At 49.0% G+C, this 21,163-nt stretch overlaps 1 protein-coding gene across 3 annotated transcripts in view; it reads right to left on the bottom strand.

Annotated features, from left to right (window-relative positions):
- Positions 1-966: 966 nt before the first annotated feature.
- The window catches only part of Znf76 (zinc finger protein 76), a 36,183-nt gene continuing 15,986 nt past the window's right edge, over positions 967-21,163 (bottom strand). The window contains exons 2-14 of one of the 3 annotated variants that reach the window (XM_042684283.1): positions 16,990-17,157; positions 13,583-13,663; positions 13,393-13,470; positions 11,175-11,290; positions 8,168-8,284; positions 7,842-7,917; positions 7,233-7,358; positions 6,939-7,118; positions 5,988-6,221; positions 5,742-5,905; positions 4,979-5,143; positions 2,520-2,633; positions 967-1,796 (exon numbers count right to left, since the gene is read on the bottom strand). In XM_042684283.1, coding sequence (XP_042540217.1) covers positions 1,692-1,796; positions 2,520-2,633; positions 4,979-5,143; positions 5,742-5,905; positions 5,988-6,221; positions 6,939-7,118; positions 7,233-7,358; positions 7,842-7,917; positions 8,168-8,284; positions 11,175-11,290; positions 13,393-13,470; positions 13,583-13,663; positions 16,990-17,062 — 1,629 coding nt within the window. In that variant the 5' untranslated portion in view covers positions 17,063-17,157 and the 3' untranslated portion in view covers positions 967-1,691. Of the gene's footprint in view, positions 1,797-2,519; positions 2,634-4,978; positions 5,144-5,741; positions 5,906-5,987; positions 6,222-6,938; positions 7,119-7,232; positions 7,359-7,841; positions 7,918-8,167; positions 8,285-11,090; positions 11,291-13,392; positions 13,471-13,582; positions 13,664-16,989; positions 17,158-21,163 lie in introns of all 3 variants that reach the window. The other 2 variants (XM_042684282.1, XM_042684281.1) reach the window with 2 other exon arrangements.

Below are 21,163 nucleotides of genomic sequence, written 5' to 3' on the forward strand. Positions count from 1 at the left end.
CACCCAGAGCACAGGGGTCCCAGCAGGAGTAGGCTGGGGATTCAAGGCCTCTGCACAGCGCTTCAGTTGCCTTAGAGTAGAAGCCTATGAGGATAGCCAGGCCCACCCACAGCAGAGGTACTGCTCAGAATAACAGACACCCCGTCTCTTGGGCACGCCCCAGCCCCTCTGCTTCTACTGGGCTGGGGTCAAGACTAAATGGGACTAAAAACAAATAAGAACAAAATAAAACAAAAAGGAGTAGATGGGAGTTTGTAGGCACCCTGTGAGGATGCCAAGGCTAGAGGAGGGGCTCCATTCTTGGGCAGGAAAGGGCTAGGGAAAGGGGCACCTCCAGTTCTGATAGTGCTTCCATCCAGCTGGGGGAAAACACACAGCTCCTTTCCACGAAGTACACGAACTCCTTGCTGCTGTGGGGCTGGCCTTCCCTTCCCCTTCACTTTTCAGTGGGATCAGACTATGGCTTTGGAGTCCCATAGTATAGCCCCTGACACCCAGTGCTCCTCACTCCACAGCTAAGTAATGGAGCCAGGACCCCAATAACCCTGGCTGCTCTGACCTGGGGCTTTTCCCTTTTTGTGGCAACTGTGTATAATGGGGGTGGGGAGAGGAGCTACACTCTACCAAGGATCCTCCTGCCTTGGTAAATTCTGGCAACTTGCAATCTGAGGTGCTAAAAGAAAATCAATCTACAACAAAAGGCAGCCAAACCCAGAGCTCTTCCAGCCCAACCATCTGAAACCTGAATTGCGCCAGAGTCTGGTCTGTCCTCTGGCCCTGGCTTGTTACCCTAGAGCCCAAGTTCAGGTGTGGGTAGGAAGCTACTCGCACCAACTCATACATTGGCCTCCCATCCAGACCCCAGGCAGGCCAGCCCCACAACTAGGCCGTGGAGGTTGGGCAAGTTTTGTGCCAGGGAAACAGCATGTCCTGCTACCAGGGCAAAGAGTTCAAAGGATGGAAGAACCAGGTGGAAACTTGGAACTTTTATTAAATAGTCATTCACCCGTTTGCCACCACCACCCAGAGAAGGAAAAAAAATATCAAAATGGAATTTAAAAAAACAAACAAACCACAAAACAAATGAAACCCAACCCCCAGCAGTCTATGTACAGCCACTCACTCCCTGTTTTTGCCACAAAGAGATTGGGAAGCAGCTGGGGTGTGTTGTGGGGAGCTGGGCACCTCTGCTCCAGCCACAGGCCCCTGAGGAATTAATTCTGTGGTGGCAGGAAATCTCTAGTGCCAAGTGGCAGACATCCTGGCTGCCTCCAGGAGGTGTTATTGCTGGGCAAGGCTGGGCTGCTCTGCCCTAACGCCCAGGGCTGAAGAGCTATCTGCCCTTTTCCCTGTTAGGCCCTGACCTGTCAGCATGGAGGCCAGTACCCATTGCCCCCATCTCCACCTGAGAGAGGGACTGGACAGATGCGGGATGGGTGTTTTCCAGAAGGGAGAGAGCAGGTCCTAGTGCTACCTAGTGATCAGGCTGGTTTTCCTCAGCGTCTGCTGCCTGGCCCTCACCTCAGGCAGGGGCCCTTCCCCTTCAGTGAGGCCAACTTTGGGCTGCCTTCTCTCTCCAGACACCTACGTGGCCACCTTCCATGTGCCAGGCACAGCCAGGGCCCTTGGAGGCAGGGCTGCCTGTGAGCGCAGCACTTCCGCCAGCATGGTGTGGGAGCCAGCCCTCAGGCTCAGCAGCCGCTCTCTGACATGGTGGTCTCCAGGGCCACTGCCCCTTGCTGCATGGCAGCAGTGGCCACACTGATGGCCTCCTCCAAGGTCTGCTGCTCCTCTAGCTGCAGAGATGGGGTGCAAAAGGAGGAATGTGTGAGGCCCTTCTTCCTAGATCCTCTGGTTAAGTGCGCTCTACCTTTTTGAGTTCTCCCCATCTACCCAGGACCATATGCTGAGCTTTTACTTGGCAGGAATCCAATAAACAAAAAGTTCATCACTAAAGAGTCCTACTAGGCTAGGTGGGCTAGCCCCAGGTTGGAGAGACCAGCTTTTCACAAGAGTGGCTGGTTGGAAGGACCTTGATGGGTATCTTCTTCAGCCTTCTTTCTCCATGTGAAGAAACATGAAGGAAGAGATGAGGGGATCAGCCTATAGGTAGACTGTGGTTACGTTGAAGGCTGGAAGGAGCTTCCTCATTCTGCCTTAGTCAAGAAAGAGCCCAAGACATGTGGATGCAAGCAGAAAAACATCTGTCTTCTGAGGTGGAATCTTTTTGAAATTGATCTCCTTATGTTCAAGATGCCCTACCTCTCCTTTTTTTTTTGGTCCGGTCGTGGGGCCTGAACTCTGGGCCTGGGCACTGTCCCTCAGCTCTTCAGCTCAAGGCTAGTGCTCTACCACTTGAGCCACAGCGCCACTTCCAGCTTTTTTTTTATGTGGTGCTGAGGAATCAAACCCAGGGCCTCAGGCATGCAAGGCAAGCGCTCTACCACTGAGCCACCTTCCCAGCACCTCCCTCCCCATTTCTTTAAGGGATTCCCCTTTGCTCCCATACTTCTACTCACCTGCACTGCGATGTGCGTTCCATTGGCTGTAGCCAACAGCGCCACCTGTTGGTGACAGAGGGATGTGACACTTGAGTCCTCAGCTACTACAGTCCCAGAGGTAATGATTGTGACCTGAAACCCAGAAGGAAGATTTTTTTTTTCTTGTCGGTGGTAGGGCTTGAACTCTGGGTCTGGGCACTTTCCCTGCACTTTTCATCTCAAGACTAGTGCTCTACCACTTGAGCCACCGCACCACTTCTGGTTTTCTAGTAGTTTATTGGAGATAAGTCTCACCCTGCCCAGGCTGGCTTTGAACTACGATCCTCAGATCTCAGCTTCCTGAGTAGCTAGGATTACAGGCATGAGCCACTGGCACCCAGTAGAAGGAAGATTTTTTTTTTTCTTTTTTTTAATCTTTTTTGCTGGTCGTGGGGCCTGAACTCTGGGCCTGGGCGCTGTCCCTCAGCTCTTCAGCTCAAGGCTAGTGCTCTACCACTTGAGCCACAGCGCCACTTCCGGCTTTTTTTTGTTTATGTGGTGCTGAGGAATCGAACCCAGGGCCTCAGGCATGCAAGGCAAGCGCTCTACCACTGAGCCACCTTCCCAGCCCCAGAAGGAAGATCTTTTTTTTTTTTTTTTTGGGTCCGGTCATGGGGCTTGAACTCTGGGCCTGGGCGCTGTCCCTTAGCTCTTCAGCTCAAGGCTAGCGCTCTACCACTTGAGCCATAGCGCCACTTCCGGCTTTTTTTTTCTTTTTGCTTACGTGGTGCTGGGGAATCGAACCCAGGGCCTCAGGCATGCAAGGCAAGCACTCTACCACTAGCCACCTTCCCAGCCCCAGAAGGAAGATCTTATACCCACTCACCTATGCACTCTCCCTCTCCCCATTCCAAGTTAGAAAAAAATAAAATCTATATAGGCGCAAACTAGAAGGGAGTGAATAAAATCATCACGGGCCAGATTAATTAGCTCAGGGCTCTGAGCTAAATGAGGCTGGGTTTTCTTCAACGTAAGAGTCAAATTGAGCTGGGCTCATGAACCTAGTAATCCTAGCTACTCAGAGGCTGAGATCTGAGGATCATGGTTCAAGGCCAACCTGGGCTGAAAAGTCCGTGAGATTCTTTTTTGTTTTTTGTTTTTGGGTCCAGTTGTGGGGCCTGAACTCTGGGCCTGGGCGCTGTCCCTCAGCTCTTCAGCTCAGGGCTAGCGCTCTACCACTTGAGCCACAGTGCCACTTCCAGCTTTTTGCTTATGTGGTGCTGAGGAATGGAACCCAGGGCCTCAGGCATGCACGACAAGCACTCTACCACTGAGCCACCTTCCCAGCCCCTCTGTGAGATTCTTTTTTTTTTTTTTGTCGGTTGTGGGGCTTGAACTCTGGGCCTGGGCCCTGTCCCTCAGCTCTTCAGCTCAAGGCGAGCGCTCTACCACTTGAGCTACAGCGCCACTTCCGGTTTTCTGGTGGTTTTATTGGAGATAGGAGTCTCACGGTCTCTCCTGCCCAGGCTGGCTTTGAACCGCGATCCTCAGATCTCAGCCTCCTGAGTAGCTAGGATTACAGGCGTGAGCCACCAGCGCCCGGCCTCCGTGAGATTCTTATCTCCAATAAACCACTAGAAAACTGGAAGTGGCGCTGTGGCTCAAGCAGTAGAGAGCTTGCCTTGAACTGAAGAGCACAGGGACAGCACCCAGAGTTCAAACCCCACGACCGACAACAAAACAAAACAAAAACAAAAAAACCCAAAACAAAATATTCTTAAAATGTTTTGCCTTACAGAAGAAGGTGGTAATAGGGCCACATGATTCATTTTCTTATACTGATCTCCAAGGAATCTGTTACATTACTTTCTTTTTGGCCAGTCCTGGGGTTTGAACTCAGGGCCTGGGTACTGTCCCTGAGCTTCTTTCACTCAAGGTTAGCACTCTACCACTTGAGCCACAGTGCCACTTCTGGCTTTTTCTGCTGATGTTGTACTGAGGAATTGAACCCAGGACTTCAAGCATGTTAGATAAGCACTAGTCCAGTGTATTTTAATCACTCAGTTGAAAATGGATCTTAAAATCTGGAAAAGGAGTGTGCTTCTGGTGGCAAAGCAAATGGGGGTAGACTGAGATGTAGAAACTGTCTCTGGTCCCTAGTCAAAAGCTTCTTCTAGCAGTACAAAGGTTTGAACTCAGGACTCTGTGCTTGCTAGGCTGGTGTTCCACCATTTGAGCCATGCCTCCAGCCCTGCTTTTTATTTTAGGGATGGAATCTCAGAGATCTGAACTGCAATCTTTTAGATCTTAGCCTCCTGAGTAGGTAAGATTACAGGTTTGAAAAGATGAAAGTTTCTGAGGACCTAGAGAAACTGAGGAGACAATTCCTGGTGGGCAATCTCTGTCCTGTGTAAAGACTTGACTAATCAAGCCTCATACAAATGTCCACTCCATGGAAAGGTGAGAGAACAAGAAACCCCAAGTGAAAGGCTTCATACGGGCTGAGTCTGGGTGCCATCAGCGCTGACCATGGTGACTGTATGCGTGCCTGATGTGGCCAGGTCACTGTCGTGGCTGGGGATGGTGAGGGTGCTGCTGCTGTGCTGGGTCACCACACTGATGGCATTCCCCAGGGCCTGCAGGTCCTCTGGGGATAGGCTGACCTGCCAACAGGAGGGAGAAGATGAGTTGGTTGCCATAGGAGGGTTATTTGAAAGCCCTTTGGGTATCATAAGCTTTGCTTACAGTAAGCTAGGTTAGATTCAGGTCACAGAGGCACAGGGCTAGGGGACAGGCAAACAGAAGAGAGTTAAGGTTGCAGAAAATGGTGCACTATTAGTGGCTTACTGTATGCATTCTGAGGTCTCCATCTAATTCTGCCCTCCTGACAACTCTAGAAGACAGAGGTGCACTAGATAGTGAGGGTGTGGACAAAGTCAGGTTACATCGAGGGTTAGCATGCTGGCTAGCACTGCTGGCAAGCTTCCAGGCCCCGGTACCTACAGCCCTTCTTGAGAAGGACATCCAAGTGTCCCATTCAAATGACAAGCATATCTAGACCCCCAGGAGGGAAAAGATTAATGTACATCAGGAGGGGAGACAGCTGGAGGGAGAGAGGGGCAGGGGCTGGGTTCCAGGATTTCCTCAGCCTCAGCTCCCAGGTGGGCAAAGCTAAAATGGGAATCTAAATGGAGGTGGGTCATCAGGACTTGGGGATCCCAAGGCAGAGTGGCCTGCCTCACCCATCCCCCAATGCTGTACCTGCTGGGCGCCATCCTGAGTGATCAGAGCCACCTGGGGGGCCCCATCCTCCTCTGTCACCATGGCCACTTGGGCTGGGATGTCATCACCCTCTTCCTTCACCTCCGAAAGGTAAGCAATGTGGGCTTGTTTGGGTGGTGGGCTTTCCTCAGCTGCAGAGGCGGCTAGGAGAGGAGAACCAGGCTGCTACCTGCCACCAGATGCCACAGGGAGGCCTGGCCCGCTCCCGCCTCTCCCATCCCTCACCCTCAAGCTGCTGCTGCTCATAGAGGGCCTGCTCACTCTCCTCGGTGGCCTCCAGCTCTCCGTGCGCACTGCGCTTGTGCATGGCCAAAGTGGAAGTCTGCCGGTAGGTCTTGCCACAGGTGCTGCAGGTGTAGGGCTTGCAGTGCGTGTGGACCACGTGGTGCTTGTACAGGCTGGAGTACTCAGTGAAACGCTTCCCGCAGCCTGGCACCGTGCAAACGTATGGCTTCTCCCCTGGGGACACTGGGCTGTGAGGGGTGGGAACTGGGGCTGGCAGGGGGAAACTAAGGGGAAGGGGCAGGGGGGCAGGGTTGGCGCAGAGAGCCAGAGGGAGGGAGAGGGACTGAGACCTGAGACTCTGAATGGACAGTTGGGGAAGACAGGCAGGACATGGGCATGGGATCTCCGAGCCCAGAGAAGAGCTGAGAGAGAATGGGGGAGGTATCAAGGCCGGGTTATGGTTTAGAGAAGGGGTGAAGTCACTGGGGCTTGGAAAGTTGAGGTGGATTGAGAATGTGAACAGACAAGGCAGAAGGGAGAAGGACAGAGGCTGATGCCAGGTGTGACGGGGAAAGGGGCCATATGACTGAGAGAGGGCACAGAAGGCTGAATAGGGGACGTGGCCTGGAGAGGGTGAGTGGTCACAGGCGGAGTGGATGGGGTGAGGAGGTGAGTATGTTGTTCACTCCACTTCTTCCCCCATTCCCAATTCTGGCTTCTTTTCAGGAGCTCAGATGGAGGGGGAGATTTTGGAGCGGGGGACACAGGTGGTAGGGAGTTGAGGTGGAAACAGGGGAGGTGCTTACTGCAAGTGAAAGTGATTCTGGGGACACCCACCCTCAGACTAGCCTGGAGTGCCCAGGAGTTGGGACAGTGTCTCAACCCAGAAGCCTACAATAGAGGGAGGCAGGGTGTCAAGAGCGGGTGGTCCTTGCATGCCAGCTGGCCCACCTGTGTGGATGCGCACGTGGTTCTTGTAGTTGGTGGCACTGGTGAAGCCGCGGCCGCAGTGGGGCTCGGGACATGTGTAGGGCCGCTCGCCTGTGTGGGTGCGCACATGTACCTTGCGGATATTAGACGTGGTGAAGGAGCGGCCACAACCCTCAAAAGGGCACCGGAACGGGCGTTCACCTGTGCAGATGGTGGTGCGAGGGCTAGCTCAGAAGGGGTAGCCATGCTGGAGCAAGAAGGGATGGCACCAAGGCTCCAGGTGGAGGTGTGAAAGGCGGGCAGGGCCCAGCCTACCAGTGTGGGTCCGGACATGCTTCTGCAGATCTCCCGAGGTCTTGAAGGCCTTGCTACACAGCTCCTCTGGACACTTGTACGGCTTCTCACCAGTATGGGTGCGAACGTGGCTCTTCAGCCCATAGCCTGTCACATGTGGTGGGGTGAAGAGAACTGTCAGAAACCTTGATCTCTGTGACATACTTCATGTGGAGGCTTTCCATCTTCTGTGTTTGGGAAGCTCTGTAGGCTCAGATCAGCCAATGTCCCACCCTGCCTGGGTAGAAAAGCCCACTGTGCCTGCTTCCAGCTCTTAGAGGCACTCCAGAAGGTGGGCATGAGAGGGAACCTGGAGAATCTATGGCTGGAGGGGCAGCCCAGAGATACAGTGTCCCCCTGCAGCCTATAGCTGGCAGCTGGCAGAGCAGATCTAAGAAGAGGGTCTTTCTACCTCTATCCTGGCTCCCTCTATAGCTTTCACTCCACAGGAGAGGTTCCTTCAGAGGGAACACCTGCAGGAGAGGGTACTTTACAGCTGTTTCTCCTTCCTAGAGGGCCCTCACGTGAATCTAGAAGCCTCTGCCCTCAATTAGAAGCTGTCCATACTGAGTTTCCTTCCAGGTAGGTTACCTGTGGCAAAGGCCTTTCCACAGCTGGGGAAATCACACCTGTATGGCCGGTCACCTGTGTGTGCTCGTTCATGCACCTGTGGGAACAAACAATCAGAATTCAGAGGAACAAGGGTCTGAGCTGGGCTCTTTCCTTCTCCTTTAGGGCCCCGGACTGTCTTCTGTCCTACAATGTGCATGAGTCACAGCCTCTGGTGCTGAAGTTTCTCTTCCCTCCAGCAGGTGAGGCACAACTTTGATTGCAGGAGCCGGCCCAAGGAAAGCAGAAGGGAGAAACAGCTTGGCCAGAAGAGGGCAGACCTGAGAGCTTCCTGCCAGCCATCTTACCTTCAAGTGGTGGGCAGTGGTATAGAGACGCCCACAGCCCTTGTAGCCACAGCGGAATGCTCTGTCTCCAACTTGCTGCCCTTTGCCATTGTGGGGAGCCTGGTTGTCATGTAGAACCTGAAGGAAAAAATCCTGGGGTTCTTAGATGTATTTTCCCCATTGAAGAAAGAGGAGAGATAGGATACAAGGTTCAGATGGCAGCCTAAGACCCAATAAACAGGGGAGATGGTCAGGAACCTCTGGGACAGAGACATAGGCAGACAGGCTGGGAGCAGACATTCAGGCATTTGGAGAATCAGGGTTGGCACGTCCATGTGCCACTTCTGATTAGGGGGAGGACTAAATGCCATAGGGACTTTGATGCCTATTGAAGAAAGGCTATCTCCTAGAGTACAAGGTCACGGGGGAGCAGAGTGGTCTAGATGGGCACCAAGGTGAGTACCTCAAACCCCACATGTACCTAGGAGGCGGTTCTTGACACAACTATCCTCTGTCAGCTGGGTCCCTTCCTTCTAGTGGGAGACTGTGCTCATGAGGAGTGAGAGGGCTATGGGGATGGGTCATAGCATCTGTCTAGCAGGCCAAGGACCCAGAGTAAGGTGCCCACAGCCAGAAGTGTGAAAACGAGAAGGCTCAGTTCTACCACAGGGTCCGGAGAATGGAGAGATTCTTCAGTCTTCTTTCCTGAAGACAACACTGGAGGTGACACTCCTAGAACCTCTGGCCCCAGGGAGCCCTTCCTACTCTAGCTTTTCTAGGCAAGGTACTGGGAGGACTCCCTTAATCAGTGTTTCTTGGGTGCTATGGGATCACAGTGTTCTCTCTAGAAGCTTCTGAAACAGTTCTGGAAGTAATAGTGAGAGTAAAAGGCTAAGGTCCATTCACTCAGGCTCTGAGTCAGGGGCTCAAGCAGCTGGCAAAATTTCAGACACTGAAGCAGCTGGTGGGAGAGGGAGGGTTACAGGTGGCAGTACAGGCTGACCCACAGACACTCATATTACATTCCAATGTCTCCCAGTTCCCAAGGTAATCGAGGAAATCAAGAGGTCGTTGTGGGCTGGGTGCTGGTGGCTCACAACTAATCCTAGCTGCTTAGGAGCTAAGATCTGAGGATCATGGTTCACAGCCAGCTGGGGCAGAAAAGTCTGTGGGACTCTTTATCTCCAATAAACTACTCAGAACAAGTTGGAAGTAGGGGCTGGGAAGGTGGCTCAGTGGTAGAGTGCTTGCCTTGCATGCATGAGGTCCTGGGTTCGATTCCTCAGCACCACATAAGTAGAAAAAAAGCTGGAAGTGGCGCTGTGGCTCAAGTGGTAGAGCGCTAGCCTTGAGCTGAAGAGCTGAGGGACAGCGCCCAGGCCCAGAGTTCAGGCCCACGACCGGACCCAAAAAAAAAAAAAAAGTTGGCAGTGGCACTGTGGCTCAAGTGGTAGAACCTTGAGCAAAAGAAGCTCAGGGACAGCACCTAGGCCTTGAGTTCAAGCCCCAGAACTGACAAAAAAAAAAAAAAAAGTCATTGTGGCCAGAAGCAATTTCAGCTCCTCCAGTCTGCTCCCACAGAACAGCTCAGGCCTGGGAGGGAGTGGCTCAGCCAAGGCTGGACTAGGCTGTGGCAGGGCCAGCACAGATCTCAGAGCTTGTGATTCGTCTCTTTATTTTTCTAAGACAGGGCCTAGCTATGTAGCTCAGGCTAGCAGTGAATTCATTATCTCTCTAACTCAGCCTCTTGTGTGTTATTATATAAGTGTGGGCCATTACACCCAACTAGAGATCATGATTTAAGTAAAGTCCAGTTCTCTTCCTGTCAGAAGTTGGTCTCTATAATTCCTCAGGGAACAGGGGCAGGAGTGGGCATAATCCAAACTGGCCTGCTGCATAACGTTTCATGCACTTTTTTCCCCCCAGTGGCACAAGGGTTTAAACTCAGGGCTTCATACTTGCTATGCAGGTGCTCTACCACTTGAGCTATACCCCCAGCCCTTTTGGCTCTGGTTATTTGTAAAACAGGTTCTTGCTTTTTGCCCAGCCTGGCCTGGACCTCAATCCTACTATTTACACTTCCTTTCCATTGAAATCTCATGAGCTTTTTGCCCAGGCTGGCCTGGAGTTATGATCCCAATTTCAGCCTCCTGCATAACTAGGGTAATAGGCATGAGCCACTGGCATTGGGCCCTATGCTTCATTTTGAAAAGACACAAAGATTTCTTCTTTTTCTCTACCATATATTCACTCCTGCTTTATAAAAGGAACTGCCTAACTTTGGGTAAGCTCTGCCACATCCATCCACTCTGAAGCTCTACAGGCCAGCCAGCCCAGGGTGGATTACTTTGATTTGGAAAGCTGCTGGGTCTCTCTGCTCCTGTCCTCACTCAGGCAGGACTATAGCTTAGCGGAGACCTGGAACCATTCTCCTTTCCAGTGGAGATACTGTGGGTCTCATGCTCTAAGAATCTTAGCTACTCTGTTACACATGCCCAGTTCTCTGCCTACTGAATTATTTTTCCAAATGACTAAATGAGTCAGAGAGAAGCAACAAATATAAGAACATTTGACTTCAGTGGATAAGAAAATTAATAAAAGACATTGGCAGGGGCTTTCCCAAAGAACACAGAAGCTTAATACAGCTGCCAAAGTGAGGCTGGGCCTAACTTCCCATCACATTGGTGCTGCTGTTCCTACAGCCTTTCTTCTGCCAAGACAGCATAAACAAGGATAAGTGTCAACAGCTGTGAGTAGCCCTGGCCAGGCTCTGCTGTGCACTTTCAACAAGGACATGTGAGACACAAGTCAGGGAGCTGGGGTGGAGGAGCCAAGGGAGTGGCCCAAGCACAGGACAGTACTTGTCTTTGGTAAGGACACTCTGGCAGGGCAAAGAAGCCCTACCGTCCTGACTGATGGGCAGCGGTAGGCTCTGCATGCTCACTTTGCTTGCATACTGCTCCAGGGCTACTACCGTGTCTGTGCTGAAGCCCTCATCATCCTCTGTGGCCAGGTCCTCCAAGCCCACCTCTGTCTGCACGGCCAGGATAGTGCTGTCTGATGGCACAGTGACAGGGTGGTGAATATAGGCAGTGGAGCCATCTTCCAGCTGGACAGCTTCCAGGGCGCTGGGGTCATAGCCCTCTGCAGGGAACACAATGGTTAGCCCATGCCACACAAGAAGAAGCAATCCATCTAGGACTCTGGCTTTAACTTGGAAATGATTTTGAATTTGCCTGGCTCTCACCCCTTTTGCTGGCTCTCCTTCTGGGAAGGCCTCTCCTATGATGACCTTGGCCACTGATTGGGAGTTGCAACTTCTTTGAGAAATTGATAGGAGGCCATCATCATCTTGGCTTAAGACAATCTCAATGACTTCCTGATCATTTGCCCCTCACCCCTTCTTAGCTCTTCCAAGTAACACCCATAGGGACTTTCACAAGATGCATAGGTCACCCAGCTTCCTAAATAGTCTAAATGCTTCCCTTAGGATATAAAGACCCAAACCTCTATCCTGACAAGGCCAGAGCACTCTGACCCTGTTATTTTTTTATTTCAGCCTCCTTCTACCCCCTCAATCTTTTCTCCAAGTCTTCTAGTCCCAGCAGTTCCTTCAATGTGCCATGCTTTCTTTCCCCATCAGCTCCATGTCAGCATAGGCTGGTCCTGTCTGGCTGGTCCCTCTATCCCTAGCTACGTCACCTAAGTCCATCTACCCTTCAGCTCTCAGATCTAGCAGCACCTCCTCAGAGAAGCTCTCCCTGAGAGTTTGAAACCAGTTTAAAACCTCAGAACTAGGTTATGTCAGGGATGGCTTACTTCACTCTTCTTCCCCAACTAGACTGTGGGCCTGTGTTTGTTCTCTGTAGTATGCTCTGAACCAAAATTCTTGATGTGTAGCAGTTATCCAAGAATCTACCTATAAGCCCCGGGTGCCGGTGGCTCACACCTGTAATCCTAGCTACTCATGAGGCTGAGATCTGAGGATTGCAGTTCAAAGCCAGCCTGGGCAGGAAAGTCTGTGAAACTCTTATCTCCAATTAACTAACAGAAAAACAGAAGTGGCTCTGTGGCTGAAAGTGGTGGAGCAGTAGCCTTGAGCTCAGGGACAGCGCCCAGGCCTAGAATTCAAGCCCTACCACCAACAAGGAAAAAAACAACAAAAAAAACCAAGAAGCTATCTGTAGGACTAAATTGTTATTCAATAGTATATTAAAAACTTTTTTATTTTTTTTCAGTACAGGGGTTTGTTTCTTTTTTCTTTTTGGTCCAGTCGTGGGCCTGAACTTTGGGCCTGGGCGCTGTCCCTCAGCTCTTCAGCTCAAGGCTAGCGCTCTACCACTTGAGCCATAGCACCACTTCCGGCTTTTTTCTTTTTGCTTATGTGGTGCTGACGAATCGAACCCAGGGCCTCAGGCATGCAAGGCAAGCGCTCTACCACTGAGCCACCTTCCCAGCCCAGTACAGGGGTCTGAACTCAGTATTTCATGTTCACTTAGCCTACTTGATTTGCTTGCTCAGCTACCACTTGCTGACTGTGCTGTACCGCTAGGACTGCTTTAGGGCTGGTTATTTTGCAGATGGAGGTTGATGGACTTTTCTGCTCAGACTAGCTTCAAAACATGACTGTTGGATTTCAGACTCTTGGGTAGCTAGGATAACAGGTGTGAGTGAGCCACTGGTGCCTAGCAGGAGATTCATTCTTGAATTTCTTTCTTCTGAGCTGGGCATTGGTGGCTCACGCCTGTAATCCCAGCTACTCAGGAAGCTGAGATCTGAGGATCACGTTTCAAAGCCAGCCCAGGCAGGAAAGTCCGTGAGACTCTTATTGCCAATAAACCACTAGAAAACCAGAAGTGACACTGTGGCTCAAGTGGTAGAACGCTCGTCTTGAGCTGAAGAGCGCAGGGACAGTGCCCAAGCCCAGAGTTCAAGCCCAATGACCAACAACAACAACAAAAATTATTTCTCTTGGTCTTAGGTGACATCTCAGGTTATATTTAAAGCCCTAAGACTTTGTAGCTATGCTGCAGCCAAAGCCACCATGGAGGCCAATATGGACCCCCACCTCCTTAGAGGTATAGGAAACTGCTCCCAGGGTCTGTTCCAGGGAAGGTAGGCAAGGCTTCTGTACAGGTGAGTAAGCATGTGCCTTGGGGATGGTGGCACCCATGATGGAGTATACCAGTGCACTGCCAGTGCTGTGTTCTCTTCTTCTCTGTCATCTCTGATGACTCTGACCTTACCTTTGGGTGTGCGGTGTATATAGGCCACGCTGCCATCTTCCAGTTGCACAGGCTGTCCATCCTCAAAGGAGAGAGATTCTGTAACAAGAGCAATGCCAGCCTTTCTCTGGAACTCAGTGCCATGGAAGGGTCCTCCGTGGGGGCTGCTAGGTGCACCTCCCATGACAGGAGAGTGCTGGAGTACCCTCACCTTTCTGTATGGTCACCTGGTGAATGTATGCAGTAGTTCCATCCTCCAGCTGGATCACTTGTCCTTCAAGCAGCTTCTCTCCTATGGAGATAGAAGCAGACAGAAATGGGCCAGCCCCCAAAGAGCACTAAGAGACACCTGCTTGTTTGTTTGTTTTTTGGGTCCCGTCATGGAGCCTGAACTCTGGGCCTGGGCGCTGTCCCTCAGCTCTTCAGCTCAAGGCTAGTGCTCTACCACTTGAGCCACAGCGCCACTTCCGGCTTTTTTCTTTTTGCTTATGTGGTGCTGAGGAATCGAACCCAGGGCCTCATGCATGCAAGGCAAGAGCTCTACCACTGAGCCACCTTCCCAGCCCCGACCTGCTTGTTTTTAGTAGAGGCCACTAGCCTATGGTCTAAGCACAGATAACATTTGCTGCTCTTTGGCTTCCTTCCTCCTAGATCCAGGCCTAATGGAACTGAGAGCAAAGAAATCCTGCCATGCAGGAAACTTCTACTTCAACAGATCCCTTTCCTGTTCATTACTTCCTTATTATTCTACTCATGCCCAGCAAACTTCAACTTAGCATCAAGTTGCGCTTAGACTCAATCCAGTGGAAAACAATGCCCTAAATCAAAAAAGAACCAAAAGGGCAGAAATTCAGATATAACACCAACTAATGAAACCAAAATATTCCCTTCTCTCTCACTGTGGCAGTATGCAAGACCTGTGCTGGAAAATCTGAGGGCTTCAGTTTCTGAAATGTTTTAGAGAAAAGCTATTCTCAAAGCCAGGCGCCGGTAGCTCACGCCTGTAATCCTAACAACTCAGGAGGCTGAGATCTGAGGATCATGGTTCAAAGCCAGCCCCAGCACAAAAGTCCATGAGACTCTTTTTTTTTTTTTTTTTTTTTTGGTCAGTCGTGGGGTTTGAACTCTGGCCTGAGCGCTGTCCCTCAGCTCTTTAGCTCAAGGCTAGTGCTCTACGCTTGAGCTACAGGGCCACTTAAGAGTTTTTCTGAGTGGTTTATTGGAGATAAGAGTTTCACGGACTTTCCTGCCCAGGCTGGCTTTGAACCTGGACCCTCAGATCTCAGCCTCCTGAATGGCTAGGATTACAGGCATGAGCCACCGGCCGCCCAGCTCTGTGAGACTTTCTTATCTCCAATAAACCACTCAGAAAACTGGAAGTGGTGCCGTGGCTCAAGTGGTAGAGCACTAGCCTTAAGCTGAAGAGCTGAGGGACAGTGCCTGGGCCCAGAGTCAAGCCCTATGACCGACAAGGAAAAAAAAAAGAATAAAACAATACAATCAGCTCATGACAAGAACTTTCCAGAAGTCCCCCACAAATATGGAAAGAGCTCACTAATGAAATTAAAAGATTAATTATTATTGGGAAACAGACAATTTAAAATGAAATCAATAAACACCTCATTTGTAAACTCAGAATAGAAATTTACTTTGGAAATGCATTTGATTGAAGGAGGGCAATGCTGCAATGGCGATGTGGTCAGAAAGATAATGATGCTCATAGAACCCTGAAAAGGCCAAATTCAGAGTAAGAATGAGGAGGGGGCAACAATGCTTGACAAGAAATGTACTCATTACTCATGTAACTGTAATCTCTCTGTATAGCATCTTTACAATAAAATAAAATTTAAAAAAGAGTAAGAATGAGGCAGCTTTTGCCCAGTGTTGTCCAGGGAAGACAGGAATACCATTAGCCATGCCTGAGAATGCAGGTAAGAAAGGATGAGTCTTTATATGAATATAGCATAATGAAACCCACCAAATGCTGTTTGAAAGAGGGTGGGGGGAGGAGGAGAAGAGCAATGGACACATAGTGGAGGTACTAAATTTGTTCAAAGGACACTGTGTGCATGTACGTACATATCACAATGAAACCTCCTTGTGTTACAGACGTATGTTAGCTCCAAAACAGGAAGGAAGGAAGGAAGGAGGAAGGGAGGGAAGGGAGGAAGGGAGGGAAGGAGGGAGGGAGGGATGGGCAGTGGTGACTCATGTCTAGCTACTCAGGAGGCTGAGCTCTGAGTATCAAGGTTTGAAGCCAGCCTGGTCAGGAGAGTCTATGAGCCTCTTATCTCTAATTAACCACCAATATCCCAGAAGTGGCATTGTGTCTTAAATGGTAGAGCACCATCCTTGAACAAAAAGCTAAGAGACAGTGCTTAGGCCCTGAGTTCCAACCCCTGGACCAACATAAGGAAGGAGGGAAGGAGGGAGGGAGAGAATGAAGAAGGGAGGAAGAGAAGAAGTGAAGAAGGGAGAAAGGGGGAAGAGAGGGAGAGAGAGGCAGGCAGGAACGAAATATTAAAAAGGAGTGTCCTTGTTTGTAGGCCCAGCTCTCAACAACACCCTTTTCTAACTCTCCTACCCCTATCTTGATTTGAAGGTCCTTGAGGTGGAGGTCGAGTTGCTAGATAAAATGCAAGATTCCCAGGTAAATCTGAATTTCATATAAATGACAAATTGCTTTTAGTACAGGTTAAGCATCTTAAATCTCAAAGCCTCAAGTCTGAAATGCTCTGAAATCTAAGTCTTCCAAATCTGAAATATAATCAGTTGCAAGCATCTTGGATAAGGGATAGGGTATTTAAGTTTATTATTTGAATTTTTTTTTCAGGATTTAATTGTATTTTATACCTGTGTATCCCATGCCATTTTTGGGACATACCTACTGTTTACCTGTTGTTGTTTCTTTATCTGCAATATAAATTGTACTTTGTCTGCAATTCAAATTTAATTGTGCACCCCATATGTTTATTTCTGGCATCCATGGGTACCTGAAACTTAAAAGCATGAGCTCTCTGTGCGGGTCCCCATTCTGAACCTAGAGGAATATCTTATGTAGGTAGATACTCAAAACATCGTCTGAGTACATAAACATGCTTGAATTAAGATGAAGCACTGAGAAACTAGTCAGAGAATATCTGAAAAGCAGGAAGCCACAACTAGTACCGTGTTCGTCCACTCCAGATATATTTATGAACTACTCAATGCATGGAAGGAATTGAGCTGTTGAGAGGTCTTGTCTAGGGTAGTCTGCTTTTCTAGTTTTCCTGGATGGCATTTTATTTTATTTTTATTTATTTATTTATTTTTGTCTGTCATGGGGGCTGAACTCTGGGCCTGGGCGCTGTCCCTCAGCACTCAAGGCTCGTGCCCTACCACTTGAGCCACAGCACTACCTCTGGCTTTTTTTCTGCTTATGTGGTACCGAGGAATTGAACCCAGGGCCTCATGCATGTGAGGCAAGCACTCTACCACTGAGCCAACTTCCCAGCCTGGCATTTTATTTTAGAGTTCCCTTTTCATCAAGTACCATGCAGGGTTCTCATGCACAAGGGAGACACTTCAGAGGCTGAGGGGTAGGATTTTGATTTTCCAGGATCCCCTGGAAATCCTCACCTTTGACAGCTTGCTGGACATAGGCAGTCGTCCCATCACTGAGGGTCACCGTCTGCAGCCCCAAGCTCTCCATGGCAAACTGCTGTTCATGCACTCAGACATGAAGTTGGCTTCTGGCCAGCACTGAGAGCCACAGCTGATGTCGAGATTTCCTTCTGGGTCACAAATCTGAGGAAAATGGAGTGTCACATAAAAAGTTACACAGCTTCCTCCTTGTGCGTGCAGTTAATGAGGCCAGCTAAGAACACAAAGGCATATTCTTCAAAATAGAGAACTATGTTAGTTTTTATGAAGTATTGAGGATATATATATATATATATATTATATTATATATAGTTAGAAATTTTAAAAGATGAGCACAGAAGTATGCCAATCAAATTAATTGTAAAAGAAGAATTCATTGATCAAATCTCACTTTTAAATTTGCTCCCCTCACAAGGAAGCCTGATTAGAGACAGACAGCCAAACATGCTGCTGGTCCTCTCTGCTGACCCCATATCTCCTGTTCCCAGCCCCATCTACCACTGCCATTGCTTGCCATTCTCAGGGAACATCCCATGTAACACAAATGGAATATACAATGTCTCCCTGCTCCCCAGAATTGTTCTACTTTCCCAATATCTCTGTCCCAAGAATGACAGGCACCTCCATCCACCCAGAAGCAGTGGTGTCATCTTTCAGTCCTTTTCCCTTACAAGTCATCTACCAATTTCAGGCAACTGTCACTTCTCATTCTTCAACTATCAGAGTCTCCTATGTTCTTGGATAAATTCTTGTCTGTTTCTACCTGGCTTTGAAAGTGACTTTTAGAAAACAGTATAAACCTAAATGTACTTCCCTCATAAAGTCTCTGATAACTTCCTCTCATGCTGCAGAGTTCACCTGGCAGGTAAGCTGGGTCCTGTTATGGTTCCTGAAGCCTGGATACTACCTCTTCCTAGCACTCACACCCTGAAAAACTTACTCCTGACTTATACTATCTGCTTCATCTTTATTGCCTCAGCAGGACTTCAGACTCCAGTCTGTTCCTGGTTTCTCCAGCATATAGTCCTGGGGGCTGTCCACAGATCCTCCCAGAGTGACTCATTGGGTTCTCGGGTACCTCCAGTAGCATGAAGCCTCCTCCAGCTTTAGACCTCCACACTCATGAAGCCTACAAGAAAGCTCATAACCTCTGTTCTCAGTCAACTTGTTAAATTTTCTTTTGCTGGGTATTGGTGACTCATGAATGTAATTCTAGCTACTCAGGAGGCTAAGACTGAGGTTTGAAACCAGCCTGGGCAGTAAAGTTCCAATTAACCATCAAAAAGCCAAAAGTAAGTTTGGGAATGTGGCTTAGTGGTAGAGTGCTTGCCTAGCATTCATGAAACCCTGGGTTTGCCTCCTCAGCACCACATAAACAGAAAAAGCTGGAAGTGGCGTTTTGGCACAAGCAGTAGAGTGCTAGCCTTGAGCAAAGAAGCTCAGGGACAGTGCCCAGGCCCTTAGTTAAAGACCCAGGACTGGCAAAAGAGAAAAAAAGGGCCAAAAGTAGCTCAAATGGTAGAGAGCCTGCTTTGAGCAATTAATTAATTAATTAATGGACAGAGCCCATACCCTGAGTTCAAGCCAGTACCACCAGATTCCTTTTTTTGCCTCCATCCACAGACTTCTGGACATGGACTCTGGACTGCCTACCTGATCCCTATGACCTCCCGGCTGACATCTTATTTGTATGGAGTGCATATTTGTATGCTACATAGCAGATGCTGCTGCTTGAACCACAAGAAACCAGCTGGGGCTTTGGCACCCTCAGGGTTGAACAGATCAATATGCTGGCATTACTACAGCCCATCTGTTGGATGTTCTATCTAAGGCTTGGCATCTCAATTGGGATTATTCATTCACTCTGTCCATAAACATTTACTGAATGAACAAAGCTCCAAGGAGCAATATTACTACTTCTGGTAGTTAATGCTCTGAAGAATTAAGCATGTATTAGGCAAATTACATGTTAGCAGCAATCCTATACCTTTACTTTCCATATTTTATTTATTTGTCAGTTGTGGGGCTTGAACTCAGGGCCTGGTCACTGACCTGAGCTTTTTCACTCAGGGCTAGTGTTCCATCACTTTGAGCCACAAGCACCCACTTCTGGTTTCCTGGCAGTTAACTGAAGATAAGAGTCTCATGGACTTTCCTGCCCAGCTGGCTTTGAACCATGATCCTCAGAGCTCAGCCTCTTCAGTAGTTAGGATTACAGGCATGAGCCACCAGCACCCAGTTCCCTATTTTATAGTTAAGCCACAAGACATCAAGTAACTTGCTGCATAACTAGTATGAGACAAGGATTTGAACACAAGACATTTTATCCGAAGTATGCTATGAAATTCTCTACCAGGGAATGAATTCAAGACCAGCTGAGCCACATCTCTAGTTCCAGCTTTTTACTGGTTGTTTGGAGATGAGAGTCTCATGGATCTGTCTCCCCAGGCTGGCTCTAAACACAATTCTCAGCTGTCAGCCTCCTGATTAGCTAGGATTATAGGCATGGGCCACTGGTGCTCACCAGTTCAGTGGCTCTTGAACTGTGAGATCATGAACCCTGAAGTCAACCCCCCCAAATGCTTTTCTGGGGGGTATGTGAGCTTACATCTTTTTCTGAAGAGGGGAGTCCGAAGCTATAATAGAATCTCACAGAAATGAAAGGTAAGCAGCTACCAGTAAAGGTGGGAAGTCTGACACTTGACCTGACTTCTCTCAGATCTCTGATAGTCCCCAATGGTCCCTGTTGCACAAAAGCTCTGGTCCTTACTTCTCTTGGTCTCTCTCTGGCACTCAGCTTTCATTGTCTTGATCAGGGAGAGTCTTTTTTGTAGTTGGTTTTAGTGTAACCACACTGTGTTGGAAATAAGGACCATATGAGAGACTCAGTTGTAAAGGTAGGAAATGACTCCAAGCCTTAAGCTGGGCCAAGTGGCTCTTGCAGCCACGTGGTAGGTAATAAAGGTGGGCTTTATTTAGCATGTCTACATCCCATGGAAACTTTGCAAGGAAAATCAGTAGTGTGGTTAAGAGCACAGGCTCTGGAGTCAGGCTGTGCTTTAATCCTCCAGGCTGTATCTTGCAAGCTGTTGCCTTGGGCAAGCAAGTGAAACTTTCTGAGCCTCAGGTGCCACATCTTGGGGAACAACAGTGGCACCTACTTCCCAGGTGGCTATAAAGATTAAATTAGGTCATATGTATTGGTATTTAGCACGGTGCTGGCACATTGATGATGTACTTAGGAAATACTGGCTCTGAGAAAGAGGGAAAGGAAGCTATGAGCTTTGCTCATTTCCTCATAAAGGAAATGTTGACGTAACATGTACTTGTAAAACATAGCAAGAAGCGTGGCAACAGCTCTAGACTAGAGGTTTCATCTTGATTTTCTTATTTGTCTCTTATGCCTGTTTCCTTATCTGTAAATGAAGTGGTGGCCCAGTTGACCCTATGATCCTCTCCACTGAGCGAGCTAACTCTATCACAATATAAGCCACTGTTCAAGCCACTTTACCTGTATTAACTCTTTTTTAAAAAATTTCATATAAAGCCAGATGCCGGTAATTCTAGTTACTCAGGAAGCTGAGATCTGAAAATCACAGTTCCAAGCCAACTTGGGCAGTAAAGCCTATGAGATTCTTATCTCTACCAAAAAGCTGAAACTGGAGCTGTGGCTCAAGTGGTAGACTACCAACCTTGAGAATAAAAGTTCAGGGGCATGGCCAGGGACAGAGTTCAAGCCAGGACATACAAAAAAAAGAAGCCCAGGAGGAGTGGGTATGTAATCCCCATTTTACAGATGAGATTACTAAGGCTTAGAGGAAAAGCAGTATGTCAAGGTCCCAAAGCTACCAAGCACAGAAACCAGGATTCAGTACCAGGCTGGCTGGCCCAAGTCTGGACTTCTCTATATCTAGAGCACCTACACAGTCAGCAGTCAAAACACTAAATATATGTGGACTAATTTCCATCCTACTCATATAATTTCTGGTTCTTCTTGGCCTGCCTACAATACAAGAGGGAAAAAAAATGGCAGCCATACTCCCCCAAACCACTTTTTTTCTTTTTGGTCAGTTGTGGGTCCTGAACTCTGAACCTGGGCGCTGTCCCTCAGCTCTTCAGCTCAAGGCTAGCGCTCTACCACTTGAGCCAT

Source organism: Dipodomys spectabilis, unplaced genomic scaffold, assembly GCF_019054845.1.
Source record: "Dipodomys spectabilis isolate Male_0828 unplaced genomic scaffold, ASM1905484v1 ptg000085l, whole genome shotgun sequence".
Taxonomy (NCBI): domain Eukaryota; kingdom Metazoa; phylum Chordata; class Mammalia; order Rodentia; family Heteromyidae; genus Dipodomys; species Dipodomys spectabilis.